This window comes from Silene latifolia, chromosome 3, assembly GCF_048544455.1.
Source record: "Silene latifolia isolate original U9 population chromosome 3, ASM4854445v1, whole genome shotgun sequence".
Lineage (NCBI taxonomy): Eukaryota > Viridiplantae > Streptophyta > Magnoliopsida > Caryophyllales > Caryophyllaceae > Silene > Silene latifolia.
The window spans coordinates 89,674,302-89,690,419 of NC_133528.1; the positions used below are offsets into that span (position 1 = coordinate 89,674,302).

Consider the following 16,118-nt stretch of genomic DNA (forward strand, 5'->3'; position numbering starts at 1 on the left):
ACTCACTCGGTTGAATATAGTGTATACTCGATCGAGTGGAACTATTCTGTCCACTACGGCTTCAACTCAATGTAATACGGCTTCCACTCGGTCCACTATACCCCCACTAGGTCTAACATAGCCCACACTAGGTCCATTGTAAAGTCGTCCTTCATTCTCGAGTTGCTTTTCATTAGGCCTAAGGGTCTCTCACGCCTCCCAAGGTTCCTTTAAAGGTCTGGAAAGGTTTGGGTATTACAGTATCTATGTACAATGTAGACTATGAAAGACTAATATGGAAGCTTAAACAACTGTGTAATGAATTAGAACAATGGTCGTTTGTATTAGGGCCAACTTCAAACTATAATATCTAGAGTTATAGAGTTACAATTTAGGTGATTCAAATTGAAGGTGAAAGCTTATTGTCTTATCTATCTAACGTATGGCACAAGTTGCATTGTGATAAGTTACGAAGAAATTACGGTCGTTCGAAATTCAGTGCAAAAAGCTAATTAAGCATGCTGAGGCAAAGGTCCCTTGATCGATTAGAACTTTTAATCGATCGTTAACTCTCTTAGATTTAAGTAAGTCTAATGTTATAACATAGCTTGTCATAGATCAAGGTCCCTCGATCGAGTATCGGCTCTACTCGATCAAGGAACCCTCGAGTAATAGCACAAGTTTACTTTCCTAAAATCCAACCTTCCTAATTTGTTAATACTATTATTATTATTATATTAAATCCTTAGGCCGGCCTAATTTAAGATAAGCCTGTAAATACCTATTAACTATCAAATTAAAGCCCTTTTTCAATCTATTACAAGTCTATATAATTATTCACAAAAAAAACTCAATTAGAGGGAAGAAAATTGCAAATGGAATATATTGAGGATCTTTGATTTAGCAAGTTAAACTAGTTCACACCTTTTTCTTAGTAAATATTCTAATCTAACTTTATAATCTTTTATTTACCTTAAATACATAGTAATTATTGGCCTACTACGTATAAGACAAACTCTAGGTCGTGATCTGGGGAAACTAAATTATAATGGGGTATTGTATAATTTAGTTAGCGATTGTATGCAATTTTTTTGGTGAAAGGTAAGTAATTCTCATTAAGCTCTAACCAAGTAGACAAGGTACATCATAAATTAGCTTATAAGGCTATTAATCCAATCTCTATCCCTAGACCCTTTGACCCTACTTAACTGACTTAGAAGCCTGATTTTCATCAGGTTTTTACATTGAGAGAACAATACAGTAGGTCGTAAGATAACTCCTTCTAAATGTTCTGAATTACGCTGCTGCCAGACAGCATAATTAACAGCCATAAAGACTGATAAGCACACATTCTTCTGCACCTGCGTCCATTTCTTCCTGCCAGTCCAGGTAATACTATTCCCCTGAGGTTTGGTGATCCTCAGCCAGTTACAAACCTGAACCAGAATCTCACTGAAATAATGACAACGTTGGAACAGGTGTGTAACAGTCTCACACTCAGCTTGACAAATGCAACATAAATCATCAGAGCTGATCCCTATCCAATGCAGCTTCTCTTTTGTATTAAGAGCATTCCTCAATATAAGCCAGATCACAAAGGAGTGCTTTGGGAGAGAAACATTATTCCAAACTAGCTTAGACCATCCCACTTTTGTTTCCTTAGGTCTGATCCAATCATACCCAGACTTAACAGTGTACCCTCTCATATCAGCAAGCCAAATACCCTGTGAATAGCCATTCATAAACGTGCCCCTGGTCTTACATATTACCTTTCAGTTGCCACTCATATGGCTTTTAGGAATATGATCAGACCAGGAAGTGCCTTTTATATAAATCTGGTGCACCCACTTTACCCATAAACTATCCGGCTTGCTATATATCTACCACACTAACTTCCCAATAGTGGCCATATTCCAGTGAAAGCTATTCCTGATACCTAGACCACCTTCACTCTTTGGGGTACAAATATGATCCCAGCCAACCATAGGTACCCTCATATAATTACTAGTGCCATCCCACATCCCATAATTAATTACGACAAATATTGTCAATTTGCTTCAGAACCCCTTTAGGAATCAGAAGATTGTATGCAATTGTTTGAATGTTAGAGGTAGCAATTTCTTAGAGGAGCGGTACTAGAGCCATGTGTTAGGCGTGTGATACAAGAAGTTGCGAATACGTAGGGATCTCTTACTCAATATATGCGTTATTTGTATGAGTTGTCTTACTTTTCTTGTGACAAATTTATAAGATGATTATTGATGATGGGACATATACTTGAAACGATTTATTTGGGGTTGTTGGGTGTTATGATCATTAAATTTATAGGTAAAATTATTGTATATTAATTATTGTGAAAGTCATATTGAGATAAGATATAACATTTGCCTTTAGGCTCCTTGAAATTATGAGATTATGATATTGGCTTTTTGGATCCGGGTTTATTCTGGGAATCACTTAAGGAGGTTGATCCTGGCTCTATTGAACATGGATGACGCCTCCTCATTCTCCTCTTAGGGACCCACCCTTTGAGAGATATGCACATTCAGGACAAGGGATGATACTAATGTCGTTAATTCGATCTGTGATGTTAATGCCATTAATTCTGTCTGAGATAAAGAGATGTAAAAATAATGTCGTGGAGGTGGTATGTGATATTAAGTTGTGTAGTTAGCGTTGTAATAATGCAGTGTTTGGTCCTGGTTTATTTATAGGTGTTATTATATGCAGAGATTGTTTAGTCAGGTTAACTTCAGTAATGTCTGACCCAACTCAACTTTTGGTTGACCTGTGTGTGTGTGTGTGTGCGCGCGCGCGCGTGTGCGTGTGTGTGTGTGTGTGTGTTTAAATTGTTACCCAAGCCTTTCAACTTGGTGGCCTTTTATGAACCATTTTTTATTTCCGTTCAAATGGGGAGCAGTTAATCTAGCAGGTAGTGAATAGTGAGTTGGTTGCTTCGAAATTGTGGCTTGGGGCGTGAAGATGGTAATAATTCGAGTCATGACCAGTCTTTATTTGTTCGAGTTATAGTGTGACAACCGTTATTTTAAAGACTTTCGTTGTAATATATTTATTAAATTAGTAGGGTTTCAGTTTATGTAATAAACAGTTTGAGACAGTTGTCAGTGTTATGTTATTTTATTAAAGTACCTTCTATCGCTTTGTCTTTGTTATTCACTACATCGTGCAACCGAGATGGTAACAGTCCTAATTATCAGGGAATGCCTTGGTAAAGATTCCTTGATAGTTGGGGGTGTTACACTGGGGGCCTAAGACAAGGAGATCCGTGTCGATCTCCCTATCTCTTTGCTTTAGACATTGGGATCTTGTCATGATACTTAAGGCAAATATACATTAAGTCCGAATCACTTACCACCCAAAATGTGCTAAAATTAAACTCAATCACCTTATCTTTGAAAATGATCTTTTGAGGTTTGTGAGAGGTGATGCGTCATCTGTTATGGTTGTATCCCAAACTCTTGCTCTCTTTCGTACTGTTTGTGATTTGTTGGCTTACAATGAGAAGACTAACATCTACTTTGGAGGTGTTAAAGAGGAGGTTAAACTGATGATCATTAGTGCCACTGGGTATTCTAAAGGAATCTTTCCTTTTCATATACCTTGGCTTGCCACTCCATGATAGCATGATTAATGTGCAGATGTATAATGCAATGATTTGTCAAATCCAGCAATCTATTCATCATTAGACTACAAAATTGATTTTCTATGGCAGTAGATTATACCTACTTAACTCTGTGCTGTTTGGTCTTGAAAATTATTGGTGTAACATTCTTCATACTCCTAAGGCTTTGCTAAAGCTTCTCAACAAGTTTTGTTAAAATTATGTTTTCAATACTAAGGAAGACCATCAAAAGATGTATATGAAGATTTTTTCGTCTTGTTGTTGTCCATAGGCTGTGGGTGGTTTCAACATTAATGAGGTTCTCTCACAGAATATATCTAACCTATGCAAATAACTATAGAGAATCCTAAGTCCTATTGACTCTACATGGACAACCGTGTATACTCAGTACAACCTAAAAATTCGCATATCTGAACTACTATTGTAAGCCACCATTATTGTAAAAGCTAGAGAAGTGTGTTGCACATTAGGGATCTCCTGCTATAACTGTATGGTACCAGCACTGAAGCTCAAAAATTCTTGCAACAATGTGTCTCTTTTGATGGTTCATTTCAGGTAACTAGAATGTATGAGTTTCTTCATCCTAAATTCCCAGAAGTTATATGGTCAAGGGATATTTAGGGAGTACAAGTCCTCCCAGAGACATTTTCATTACTGCCCTTGTCATCCAATAGAAGTTGCCTATTGTTGACTGTTTAAACCGAAGTATATTATGCGTGGTCAATTGTTGTGTGTTATGTAAGCGGGCTAGTGAAAATCACTCACACCTATTTTTCAAATGTTCTACCTCTATTGCTCCTTGGAAACAAATTCTTGGTGGGATCAATATCTTAGGTCGCTCCTTTGATCTTTGGCATGAGCTCACCTAATGTGTATCTAGATCAAAGAAAAAATATTTAAAAGGGGGATGGTTTCGTAACTGTCTTGCTGCAACCATTTATACTATATGGTTAGAAAGGACTTTGGGGATTTTAATGGCAAGGAATCCACTCTGCAAGCTTTGATCAAGCAAGTCCAATTTCATGTAGGTTTGAGAATTTTAGATACAAACAGTAAGTGAAATGAGGAGGTGCTAGATCATCTCAATTATATTTATGCTTAAACTTGAAAACTTCTTTTGAAAAATCCCACTGTTATTTGCTTCCCCTTGGTGGTGTATAAACATATGTGAATGATCTCCATTGTGCGCAGATCTAGGTGGGTTCGGGGAGCACATATCCACCCCAAAAATTACTAAATATTTTATTTATGTTTATTTATGTTGAGTAAAACACATCAACCCTTATAGTTCAGTAGTTAAGATTCGTGTCTTTTTTTAGCATGAAGTTAGGTTTGATTTCCATCAAATACCTTTTCATGCTTCAATATATTATTTGATCTGTGGTCATTTGAATCAGCAAAGGTCCAACTAATTTATAATGTTTATGCTCCTTAGCTTTCGATGTTTATAACTTTTTTTTTCTTAAAGCAAAAACTTAAATAATAAAATATTAACATTTCACCTTTTCTTCTAACAAAATATTAAAATTGTCTATTCATATTTGTACATTTTATATAAATGTAGTGATTATACGTCTATTATTATGTTAGTCTTGTTTTTCATATCTTTTACTTCGAGCATGTATTTATGAGATTTTAGAGTTGATCATTATTTATAATGACCAAGTACAATTCGTATGGCTCGCTATGAGTAAGACAAAACATAATATTACTTTTTATTTAAGACAACTAACATTGATTTTGAATTACTTGCACAACATTAAGAGTTTATATTTAAATGCGTAACATAGGTTATGGAAACATCACAATCCTATTTAGGATTCGAAATAAAAAATATTAAGCTTTAATTTTTAAAGAATTGCTATTCATATTGAGATTACATCAAAGTATAATTACATAATAACTTTTCTGTTTTTCAACAGTTTTTATTACAAAATTGTTTACGAATTCAAAACTTTAGAATGAGTTATATAACTTTATATTTATAAAAAAAAATTAGTTTTGACACAAGTTTTAATTTTTAAAGAATTGCTATTCATATTGAGATTACATCAAAGTATAATTACATAATAACTTTTCTGTTTTTCAATAGTTTTCTCTTACAAAATTGTTTACAAATTAAAAACTTATGTAGAATGAGTTATATAACTTTATATTTATAAAAAAAAATTAGTTTTGACCAAAATTTAGAAAGATAATAGAAAGATCTATTAATTAATTGCTTAAACTTTTAAATGATATTAATGTCATAACTTCTATTGTGGTTACTGTTTGACATTGTTTCGTGTTATGTCACTACTTATCTTATGAAACTTATTAAGTATAAACGAAACTGAAAGATAATAAAAGTTTGCGGTTGTTACTCATTAAAGCATCTTTTGATTTGGACTAGTGAGTGATAAAAGGGAGGTTACTTATCCTAAAAAGGGGAGTATATAAGTCATATATTAAGAAGGTAATTTAATTATTCTACTACCCTTTCACTAAATATTATTGGTGCAATTGTTGTCACTACAAAAAAAAATGGAAACAAAAAATTTCACCTTCTTGTTATATTTGGTATATTATAGTTCATTTTTACTTTGCAATACTACGTCTTTATCTAATGTTATGCATAAGGTTCCTGAAAATTTTAGAAACGATGGCTATTTGGAAAATTATAAGGACCAAAAAATAAAATCCAAAGACGGTTTACGAATTAATTTCTATAAGAAGACATGCCCTTCTGCCGAATTAATTGTGAGAAACATTACTCAGAGTTACGTTCTTAGAGATCCAACCGTGGCTTCACAACTTTTAAGGATGCATTTTCATGACTGCTTTGTTAGAGTAAGTATAGTATCATTTCTACAGATAATTTATCTTAATGTTTTTTGTGATTAATAATTACTGAGATTATCCTTAGGTATCCAACTGGTGTGACATTATATTGTCCTAAATTATACTATAGAATCCATGTAAAAAAAAGTTGTTGAACTTATTCTAACTGATTTATAATATCCCCGTACGCATTTGGTTCACCTAGTGCAAATATAATATATCAGTTATTGATGTTGAAAAAAAAGTAAGTACCGCCTAGGATTAATGTAAAGTTGAAACAAATTATGCTCAATATGTAGAACATTATCACTTATTTCTTAATTTGGGGTGCACCTTTAATGTATGTTTAAGGTAAAATATATAGCGAATTACATATATTTCTTCATTTCAAAATAATGTTTTTGGTTACGTTAAAAAACTATGGTTAGCTATATAAATAATATAATTATAATAAAATCTGATAGGGGGTATATGGTAGAGTGGTGTTTTCTAGCGATCTGTTTTAGAAAGATTTTTTTTTTAAATGATATGACGTTATTTGTAAATGTAGTATTGTCTTATATTTTGAATTGATTGGTTAAGAACACGTATCAGGTAGAGTATTTCAACAATTATTTTGACATAATTTAGTAATAATTTAAATCTCTAGTTTTATCATTTCATACTACTGTTAATGGTCAACGTAAAATTTCTGTAAATGTGTCGTGCATTTTAAAATCATATGATGATTTGATGATTTAATATAATATTTTTGGTAATGTGCCTTTCAGTTTTTTCCTAAGTGATGTTTGTATAAATATTTTGTGCTATAGGTTTTATGGCTATGTTAAGCAGCTTTTAAGTTAAAATTAATTTATATTCGAACAATCCTCGTAATAAAGAGTGTAGTACTTGTCAAATTAATTAATTATCATTCAATTTTTCATATATGAACCAATAAAAATGGTAATACAATAATTAAATTTTTTGTACTGTATATAATGGGTTTCATGTCCGTCTAGGTTAGATTGTGCGAAAATTAGTTACAAATCCTAGAAAATATAACGAATTTTTTGTATTATATATAATGATATATCTCGAATTATCTCAAACGCTAAATCGTAGTTATAATGCATCAGTGCCTTCAGCCACTTAATTGACAAACATGTTGCTCACAGTTGGGTTAAATTAAATAATTTATATCATAATTGATTTGTAGTATGAAAATATTCTAAGTATATCGATACCTACAGGGCTGTGATGGTTCATTTTTGTTGAACTCGACTGCGAATTCAACAGCTGAAATGGACGATATAATGAATGCACGCCTGGGAAGATTTGATGTTATTGAGGATATAAAATCACAAGTAGAAAAACAATGCGAGGGAATCGTGTCTTGTGCAGATATATTAGCTCTTGCGGCTAGAGATGCTATTTCATTTCAAGTAAATTTCTTTTTCTTAATGCTATGGACTTCCACCTTTTCATAATGTTTTTTAAACTTCTATTTCAAATATTTTGAATATCGTTTCTAAAACTCTCATGAAAAATCCAATGTTATCATCTTGAAAAGATATTTTATATAGATATCAACTACAAAGTATCTTATTCAAAGTTAACTATTAATACATAAATAAATTAAAAATAATATTACGAGACAAGTACTTTCATTCTGAAAAAAAAAAAGCATTTGGTGAAATCGGAGAAAATGTAAGTGTTAAATTGTATGAGAACTTTGAAAATGAGGTATCGAAGACGCGGTATAAATTAATTCTATTTATTTTATATTTAATTTTCTATATGATACAGTTCATCTTACAAGGAATTTATTTTACTATTATTTTTAGATGATAAATTATCTTTTTGAAATTGTTTCAATATTAGTATCTATATGTAAATTTAACTATAATATAGAGTGAAAATTCTTGTTTTTTTTTTCACCTTGAATATTAATTTTTCAATCTAATTTTTTTTCCTTTGAAATATTAATAAATCTTCCTAACATAAATATTTGTAAAAAATTATATTTCACAATTTTGATTTTTAAAGGTAATTAAACAATTGTATTTTATATACTACATTATCCACGATACTAGTGGTAATATTAATAATATTTTTTATTGTCGATAGTATAAAAGAGATCTTTGGAGAGTGCCGACGGGTAGAAGGGATGGTAGAATATCTCATGCATCAGAGGTTCCTTTGAATATTCCCTCCCCATTCTCTTACTTTTTCGTTCAAGAAGAGTTCTTTGCTAAAAAAGGTCTTTCAATCCATGACCTTGTTGTATTATCTGGTATGTTATTTAAACAACCGTATTCATTTGCTCAACGTTCTTTTCATTACATTACCGTTCCTTACTTCGAAATAATCCCGTTGAGGTAATTATACAATTATGTTTTATTAAGTAGAATTTGTACTTTCGTCTTATTTATACGTTATTTACAACATTATTATAACTTTATAATTTCTTACAAATAATTGTAGGTTTTCCAAACATTTTATTAAATACTCCTATTTAAATCCAATTTTCAAAACAAATACAAACATCATTTGTGAAACTTGCAAGAGAGATTATACATAGCCTATAATGTACGATAAAGGTAAGAATTATAGGAAAGAAAATCTATGTCATAATCAATATCAATGCATATATAAAAAGGGAAAATATATGGTCCAAAGCTTGCGGAACTTTGCTAATGATACAATTTTTCTTTACTTTTAAAATTTTACAATGTTGCACATAGTCTTTCTATTATGAAACTTTGGTAGATGTCTAACTTTAAGATGATTTAATATAAAAGTTAACCTTAAATACAATATTAAATGATCAAATTTTCCAACAGATTGTTTTGACAATAAGATATACTCCCTTCACACACTCATTTTCACCCCATTTCATTAATGTATTGTACTCGTATATTAGAAAAATTGAAATGACCAATACAAAGTCAAACACTAGTTGTTGATTCTTATCTACTATGAACATTATGGTTGATTAGTAGCTCAAGAAATGAGTACCTAGGAAAAATTTATCAACACACCATTACTTAGTTCTTTTTCCACTGTGACTAGAACTAAAAATGCATGCACGCAAATTAAGAGCCTCGTGAGCAACATACTTGCCTTATTAGTAATACATGAAAGAAGAGAAATTGATACTTTGATACATTTTGTTATTACTTGTAATACTTACACCAAAAAAACATTTACAAAAAATTGAGTATTATTAACATACCAATAAGACAAAAAATTTGGCTAATAGTTTGTATCAATATTATATAGGAGCGCATACAGTCGGAAGAGCGCACTGTCAAAAGTTTACTTTCAGGCTATACAACTTCACTGGTCATCCACCAGATAATCAAGACCCCACAATGAACAAAACGTATGCAGAATTTTTGAAGACAAAATGTAACAGCCCGTTTGATATGACAACTACTGTTGAGATGGATCAAGGAAGTTCTAGGATATTCGACAACCATTATTACATTAATTTGAAGCAAAATAAGGGTCTTTTTGCTACGGATGCACAACTTCTTACCAATCGAACTGCCATAAAAATAATAGATAAACTTGTTCTAAGTAACACAAGATTTTTACATGAATTTGGAAAATCCATGGAAAAGTTGGGACGTATTGATCTAAAAACTGGTACAGAGGGGGAGATTCGCAGAAAATGTAGTCTGGTGAATTAATTGAGAAAATATAATCAATAAAGTTTATATAATGTTTTAGGTTGATTTATGTGGAGGTTTATCAGCTGTATCTTATTAAACATGACCAATTCTTTTGAATTGATTCAAATTGATTCTATTATATTAGTTAAAAATTCTCTTTAAGTTAGTTGTGCTGCAAATATTTTTACTAATTTTATATTGTTTGGATTGAGACTTACTTTGAAGTTTGAATGGATAAAGTGATTTTAAATAGATAGGTGATCAGGATTGGATTGAAAGCTTCATGGAGTAACTGATAAATATAATTATTGTGAAAAATTAGGAAGGTGATAGGGTCACACAAGGTCTGAAGAATTTCCTTACACAGTGAGTTAAAAAGTCGCATGATACTCTTTTTTTTATGTCATTTAGTGAGTTAATGGCGCAACTAGGAGGGAAACTAATAAAGTGGAAAACCATGTGATTACCGCCATTGACACATGGTGGTTTCATTTTAGTTTAGTCGATGTTGTCTTTATAAATGTTTTGTATTGACCTAATTGTGAATTGAGGGGTCCTAACCAAGTAATGATAACGTGTTTGGACAAACATTGGTTTCGAATTTTCTTCAAAGTCATAAATAGCCAAATTTAAAATGAAGTATTGTAATGCCTCGTGTTATTGGGATGCAGCTCTCATTTGTGTAACTCGATCTAGTGCTTTGAGGACTCGGTGGAGTGGGTGTTTTTAATACCACAATTTAATGGGTCTTGTTACTCGGCTGAATAGGGCTAACTCGGTCGAGTAGAGTTTCGTATGTTTTATGGTCATGCTACTGTTCAGGAACACTCAACCGAGTAGTGTAATACTAGGCCAAGTAAGGGGTACTCGGCCGAGTAACCGGTCTGACGGGATTTATTTTTGCGGTTTAATTAAGGATGATTGAAGGTTATATAAATCGTGTTTTACAGTTCGCCTTCATTTTTACCAAAACCTAATTACGTTCCACACCCCTCTAATCATCCTTAATCACTCTCAAGGCAAGTGATCGTTCGTGAGTTTTTCGTTCATCTGTTTTGCGTCAGTTCTTCAGTAAGCCACTAGTTTCACATCTTTTGTTAGAGTTGTCTTTTAGGGTTTTGCCCTAAAATTTGGATTTGGGGAAAAGGGTTGTTTTCCATGTTTGTGATTAGACTATTGTGATTAATGTTAGGTGAAGGATTCATAGAGTAACGCCTCTAGCTTCCGCTGTATACTCGTGAATCGTATAAGTGATAAAGTAGGATTTCCCTACTCAGTTGCCTATTTAATTGATTTAAGATGGATTGTTTGTTGTATTGGCATGTTTAGTATCATTTTTATAATTGTTGGTTGTAACAACCCGGATTATAAAACAAAGGAAAAACTTATATAAAGAGAATATCAGAGTACGATACTGACAAAAGGGTCAAGGTGGCGGAAACACCTGACCAATCCGGTTCGCTACTAAATCCAAAACAACTAATACATTATTCAAAAGGTTCTTAAAACTTAAAAACAAACTCCTATTTTATTATTAAAGCTCGCTTCGCACACTCCCCAAGCAAGCATCAACCAAATAGCAATAAACTGAACAACCTGAAAAAGGGGGTCGACAATCAGTCGGGAGTAACTAGATGCTCTCCCAGTCATGTTTATAACAATTGAACATAACCAACAATCATTAACAATTGAAATGCAAAACTAGTAAACATGTGAGACCATCTATACTCATGAAGAATCGACACCAACTTATTATTAATCAACAATATACGAAGATATAAACATAACGTACGACATTTCTAACCATATGAAATCAACTACGAAAGAACCAAATAACCAATCACGGAGCGTATAACAACTGCCTCTACTTACCCAAGCATAGTGTATAGAACGAACGCCGTTTGAGCGTATAACAACTGCCTCTAACTGTCAGAGCGTATAACAACTGCCTCTGAACGGATGGAGCGTAAAACAATTGCCTCCATCGGTGTGGATCGTATAACAACTGCATCCACGGTACTATGCATAGCGTATATCAACTGCCTATATGTCTAAGACTTGGCCAGACTCTCGGTGCAATAACTGTACACCGAACGACACACGGGGACCAGAGCGTATAACAACTGCCTCTACCCAATCCCGAACATAGACCTACGGAAAATCCCACAAGGGGTAGCGTTTGCTCATTCCGATCGGTATGTAACTGATACCTCACGTCATCTATACAACTAGCCCATAAACAATGCATAGTATAACTGACCATGCACACATGTGAATAACATCACTATCAAATCATAGAATAATATAGCTGACCATCCTACGATTATATGAACAAGCGTAATAAACGATATATGCAAGCATAACGTTATATAATGAAACTGAATACCACATAATATGTGAAACAAGTATCAACCATTCAATGTTATAGTACTTCAGTTATAACTTTCAACATTAACCATTCAATGTTATAGTAACCCTAACCATAACATAGACTCTGGATGCGAGGTTATAGTAACCTCAACTATAACTTCAACATATACGACTTGTAGTTATACTTACCTCAACTATAACCTTGACACGAAACTCAAAGTTATACTAGTTCCAACTATAACCTTGAGCCATAAATCTCAGGGTACGTTAGTTCCAGCTATAACCTTATCTCGTACTTCAATGTTATAGTAGCCTCAGCCATAATTAGAGTAACTACCCAAAGTTGTATTAACTTTAGCTATAACACATGAATCATCATCAAGGTTATACTAGCTTTAGCTATAACATTGGAGAGAACTCTTGGCCGCCTATCATGCCGCCACTAGGGATTATTCGTAAACCATAATTGCGCTCGTGACACCCATAATTTAATGCGTAAGCAACATATGATATATAATTATTACATAAGAACATAAACGATCATGTGAAACATATTTAATCATGATAAAAAATAATCAAACATGTACCAATTATGCAAAACAATCATTAAATCATATTAATTACATCAATTGGCATAAACACAATTAAAAGAGAAACACCTAGTTACCTCATTAGCAATTAATGAAAACCTCCATAAAGAAAACGACCAACAAATCCTTGTATCCAACACGTGTGATGTGACCATAATTAGCGCATATTTAGCCCCCGAATTAGCCTTGTTCCCATGCTTTTTAGTGCATATTTGGGTCATTTATTGTCTTTAGTTCTTTGTTTTGCATACTCTTTGAGATTTTGATCCCTTGGTAGGAAAGGAGTAAGAATCTTGCATTTTCATGGCAAAACGAGACTAAATTGATTGAATTCAATGACCAAGCATCAAGGAGAGACAAGATTAGAAGGCCTTTGTACATATTATAGTAGTTGGGCAATGACGAGAAAGGATCCTTGCATCCCCAAGGAAATCCCCAAGGATTTTATGAAGAACAGGGAAGAAAAGAAGAAGGAAACAATGCTGAGCTACAATCCGAGCGGATTGCCTGAATCCGCCCGTCCTCCACAAGCACAATCCGTGCGTCTTCCTTCAAAGACGCCCGGACAGCAGCCACCAGAATCCGCGCGGATTCCCTTGAAGACGCCCGTCTTCCCCTGTTACAATCCGCCCGTCTCGACACCAAGACGCACGGATTCCAGTACAGCGAAATTTCGTCTTCTCCAAGCTACAAAGAAAGAAGCCCTTCCTTCGAAAAATACCGGCGTCTCCCTGCTCAATCTAAAAAGTGTAATTACTAGTTTAGCTCTTAGTTAACCCTAATGCATCCACCTAATTTCCACTATAAATACCCCATTAGTCTAATTAGAAGAGCATGTTCTTCTTATCAATTCTTAGAGTAGTTAATATCAATCAAATCTCTCTTTAGTTTTGTAATCAACAATTAATCAAGTTTTAATACAAGTTTTATTTCCTTAATCTCTCTTTTGTTCATCCTTTATTTTGGGTAATTGAAGATTATTTGGGTTATTATTGGGAGATTGACAACCTCTCAATCAAGCATCAAGTACTTCTTTTATCTTTGCTTTATTATTGTAATCATTAATAGGTATAATCCTCTTAATCTCTTTTTAATTATTGTTAATTACTTTTATTTGTTCATCATGTTTCATTTTGTTGGTATGATTGACAACCTTGCTAGCATGATCAACATGATAATAAGTGAGTAGTCACCTAGCTAGGGTTAATGGGTAATTAGGGGAAACCAACATGGGGAATGATTCATGCTTAAATTAATATGCTTTCATGGTTTATTTGCTTGCTTGTTTTGATCTCAAATCATGCACATGTTATGTTTGATGAAATGCGAGCCTATGAATGCTTGCATTTTTTACCCATCACCTATCTTTTCAATGAGACTTGTAAGACATAAACCAACTCGAGTATCATTAGACCATGCATGTTGTTGAGTAGGGAAGATTAAGTCGACTTGTAGGTGTTGTACAATCTAATCGATTTGGCTCCGGGACCCAAACTTTCCTAGGATTGTAAGATATAACCCAACTCAATCCATCACAACAATAATTGCTTGCTTATAATTTGAGAACATGTTTGTATGATCAATTCCCATGATTCCCCTATGACCCCATGACACCCTAGTGCTTTTTATCAATTGTTTACAACCCTTTCAATTCATCTTGCTTATTTACTTTCATTGCTATTTAGTTTAGTGACCTTCTACATCAACCCAAATTGTGACACCCCTAAGACACCACTAGTTTCAATAGAAATCTCATCTCAATTCCCGTCCCTTGGGATCCGACCTTTACTTGCCTCTTTACTAATTGTAGAGTTGTTTGTGAAGCTATAAATTGTGTTTTGATTGGACGTGACCCGACGACATCATCGCATTCCACATCAAAAAATGGCGCCGTTCCCGGGGACGGTGTTAGCTTGATTTAGATTTCCTTATATTGTTATTAGTTGTGTCTTTCTTTGCCTTGGGGAAGTAAAACTCCTCAAGGTTTGTTCTAATTGTTTTCAAGTTGTTTGATATTTTGCATGTCTAGAAGGTCACAAGGTTATTTGTTACCTTTTGATCGTGAAATTGAAAGAACTTTGACAACCAATAGAAGACTTGCTAGGAGGAATTTGAGAGGTATTAGTGAGGTTGTAGATATTCAACCAACTATTGAGTTCATCAACCCTTTTGCAAGAGAAGGTGAGGAGAACCCATTTCAAAATAACACACAAAATCAACCCACAATGCCTAAGTTTTCATCACATTCCGTACCCACCGAGGAGAACCTACCCAATGGTACTCCCACACCACAACATCTAACCGGAAATTTTATTGCCAAATCCGCCTTTATCCAATTAGTCGAAAGGAGCCAATTTGGGGGGATGCCTAGTGAAGACCCTCATTCTCATATGGAAACCTTTTGTGACTATTGTGATGCCATTTCTCAAACCGGTGTAACTCAAGACCAAATTCGATGGGTCTTATTTCCTTTTTCTCTAATTGGCACCGCGAAACAATGGTTGAAGGGCCTTGATAAGGCCACTCTCGGAATTGATTCTTGGAAGAAGTTGGCTCTAGCTTTCTACAAAAAATTCTACCCACCGGAAAAGACTAACATGCTAAGAGCTCAAATTACGGGTTTTAAGCAAAGGGATGAAGAATCTTTGTATGAAGCTTGGGAGCGATTCAAGGGAATTTGTCGCTCATGTCCTCACCATGGAATTAGCGGATGGTTCTTGGTACAACAATTTTGGAACGGTCTATATGAAGATTCAAGGAACATTCTCAATATGGGATCAAATGGAATGTTCACCGAAGTTGATGACAATCAAACATGGAACAAAATTGAAGAAATGGCGGTCCATAACTCACAATATAGTAGACCTCGCAAGGCTACTAGAGGAGGAAAGCATGAGGTGGACTCCGTTACTCAATTGGGTGCTCAACTTAGTGCTCACATTGACACAATCAATTTGAAGTTTGAAAAAGCTATGGCTAGGCTTGACGAAGCCTCAAAATCACCAAAGCATCATGTTAATGCCATGACGGCATCTTCATCAATCCCAAGTGGGATAT

The 16,118-nt window shown here is 33.9% G+C and overlaps 2 protein-coding genes and 1 non-coding gene across 3 annotated transcripts; 1 reads left to right on the forward strand and 2 right to left on the reverse strand.

The window, feature by feature from the left end:
* Window positions 1-1,130: 1,130 nt before the first annotated feature.
* Window positions 1,131-1,721, reverse strand: LOC141649321 (uncharacterized). The gene has a single exon (XM_074458013.1). The coding sequence runs from the start codon at window positions 1,719-1,721 to the stop codon at window positions 1,131-1,133; it is 591 nt and encodes a 196-aa protein (XP_074314114.1).
* Window positions 1,722-3,439: 1,718 nt separating this feature from the next.
* LOC141649322 (peroxidase 3-like) lies at window positions 3,440-10,119 on the forward strand. The gene is made up of 6 exons (XM_074458014.1): window positions 3,440-3,567; window positions 4,123-4,177; window positions 6,242-6,451; window positions 7,675-7,866; window positions 8,552-8,717; window positions 9,707-10,119. Exons 1-6 carry the CDS (start codon window positions 3,440-3,442, stop codon window positions 10,117-10,119), a joined length of 1,164 nt encoding a protein of 387 aa, XP_074314115.1.
* Window positions 10,120-15,658: 5,539 nt separating this feature from the next.
* Window positions 15,659-15,765, reverse strand: LOC141650515 (small nucleolar RNA R71). The gene has a single exon (XR_012546542.1). It is a non-coding gene; the product is annotated as a small nucleolar RNA R71 (small nucleolar RNA).
* Window positions 15,766-16,118: the final 353 nt, after the last annotated feature.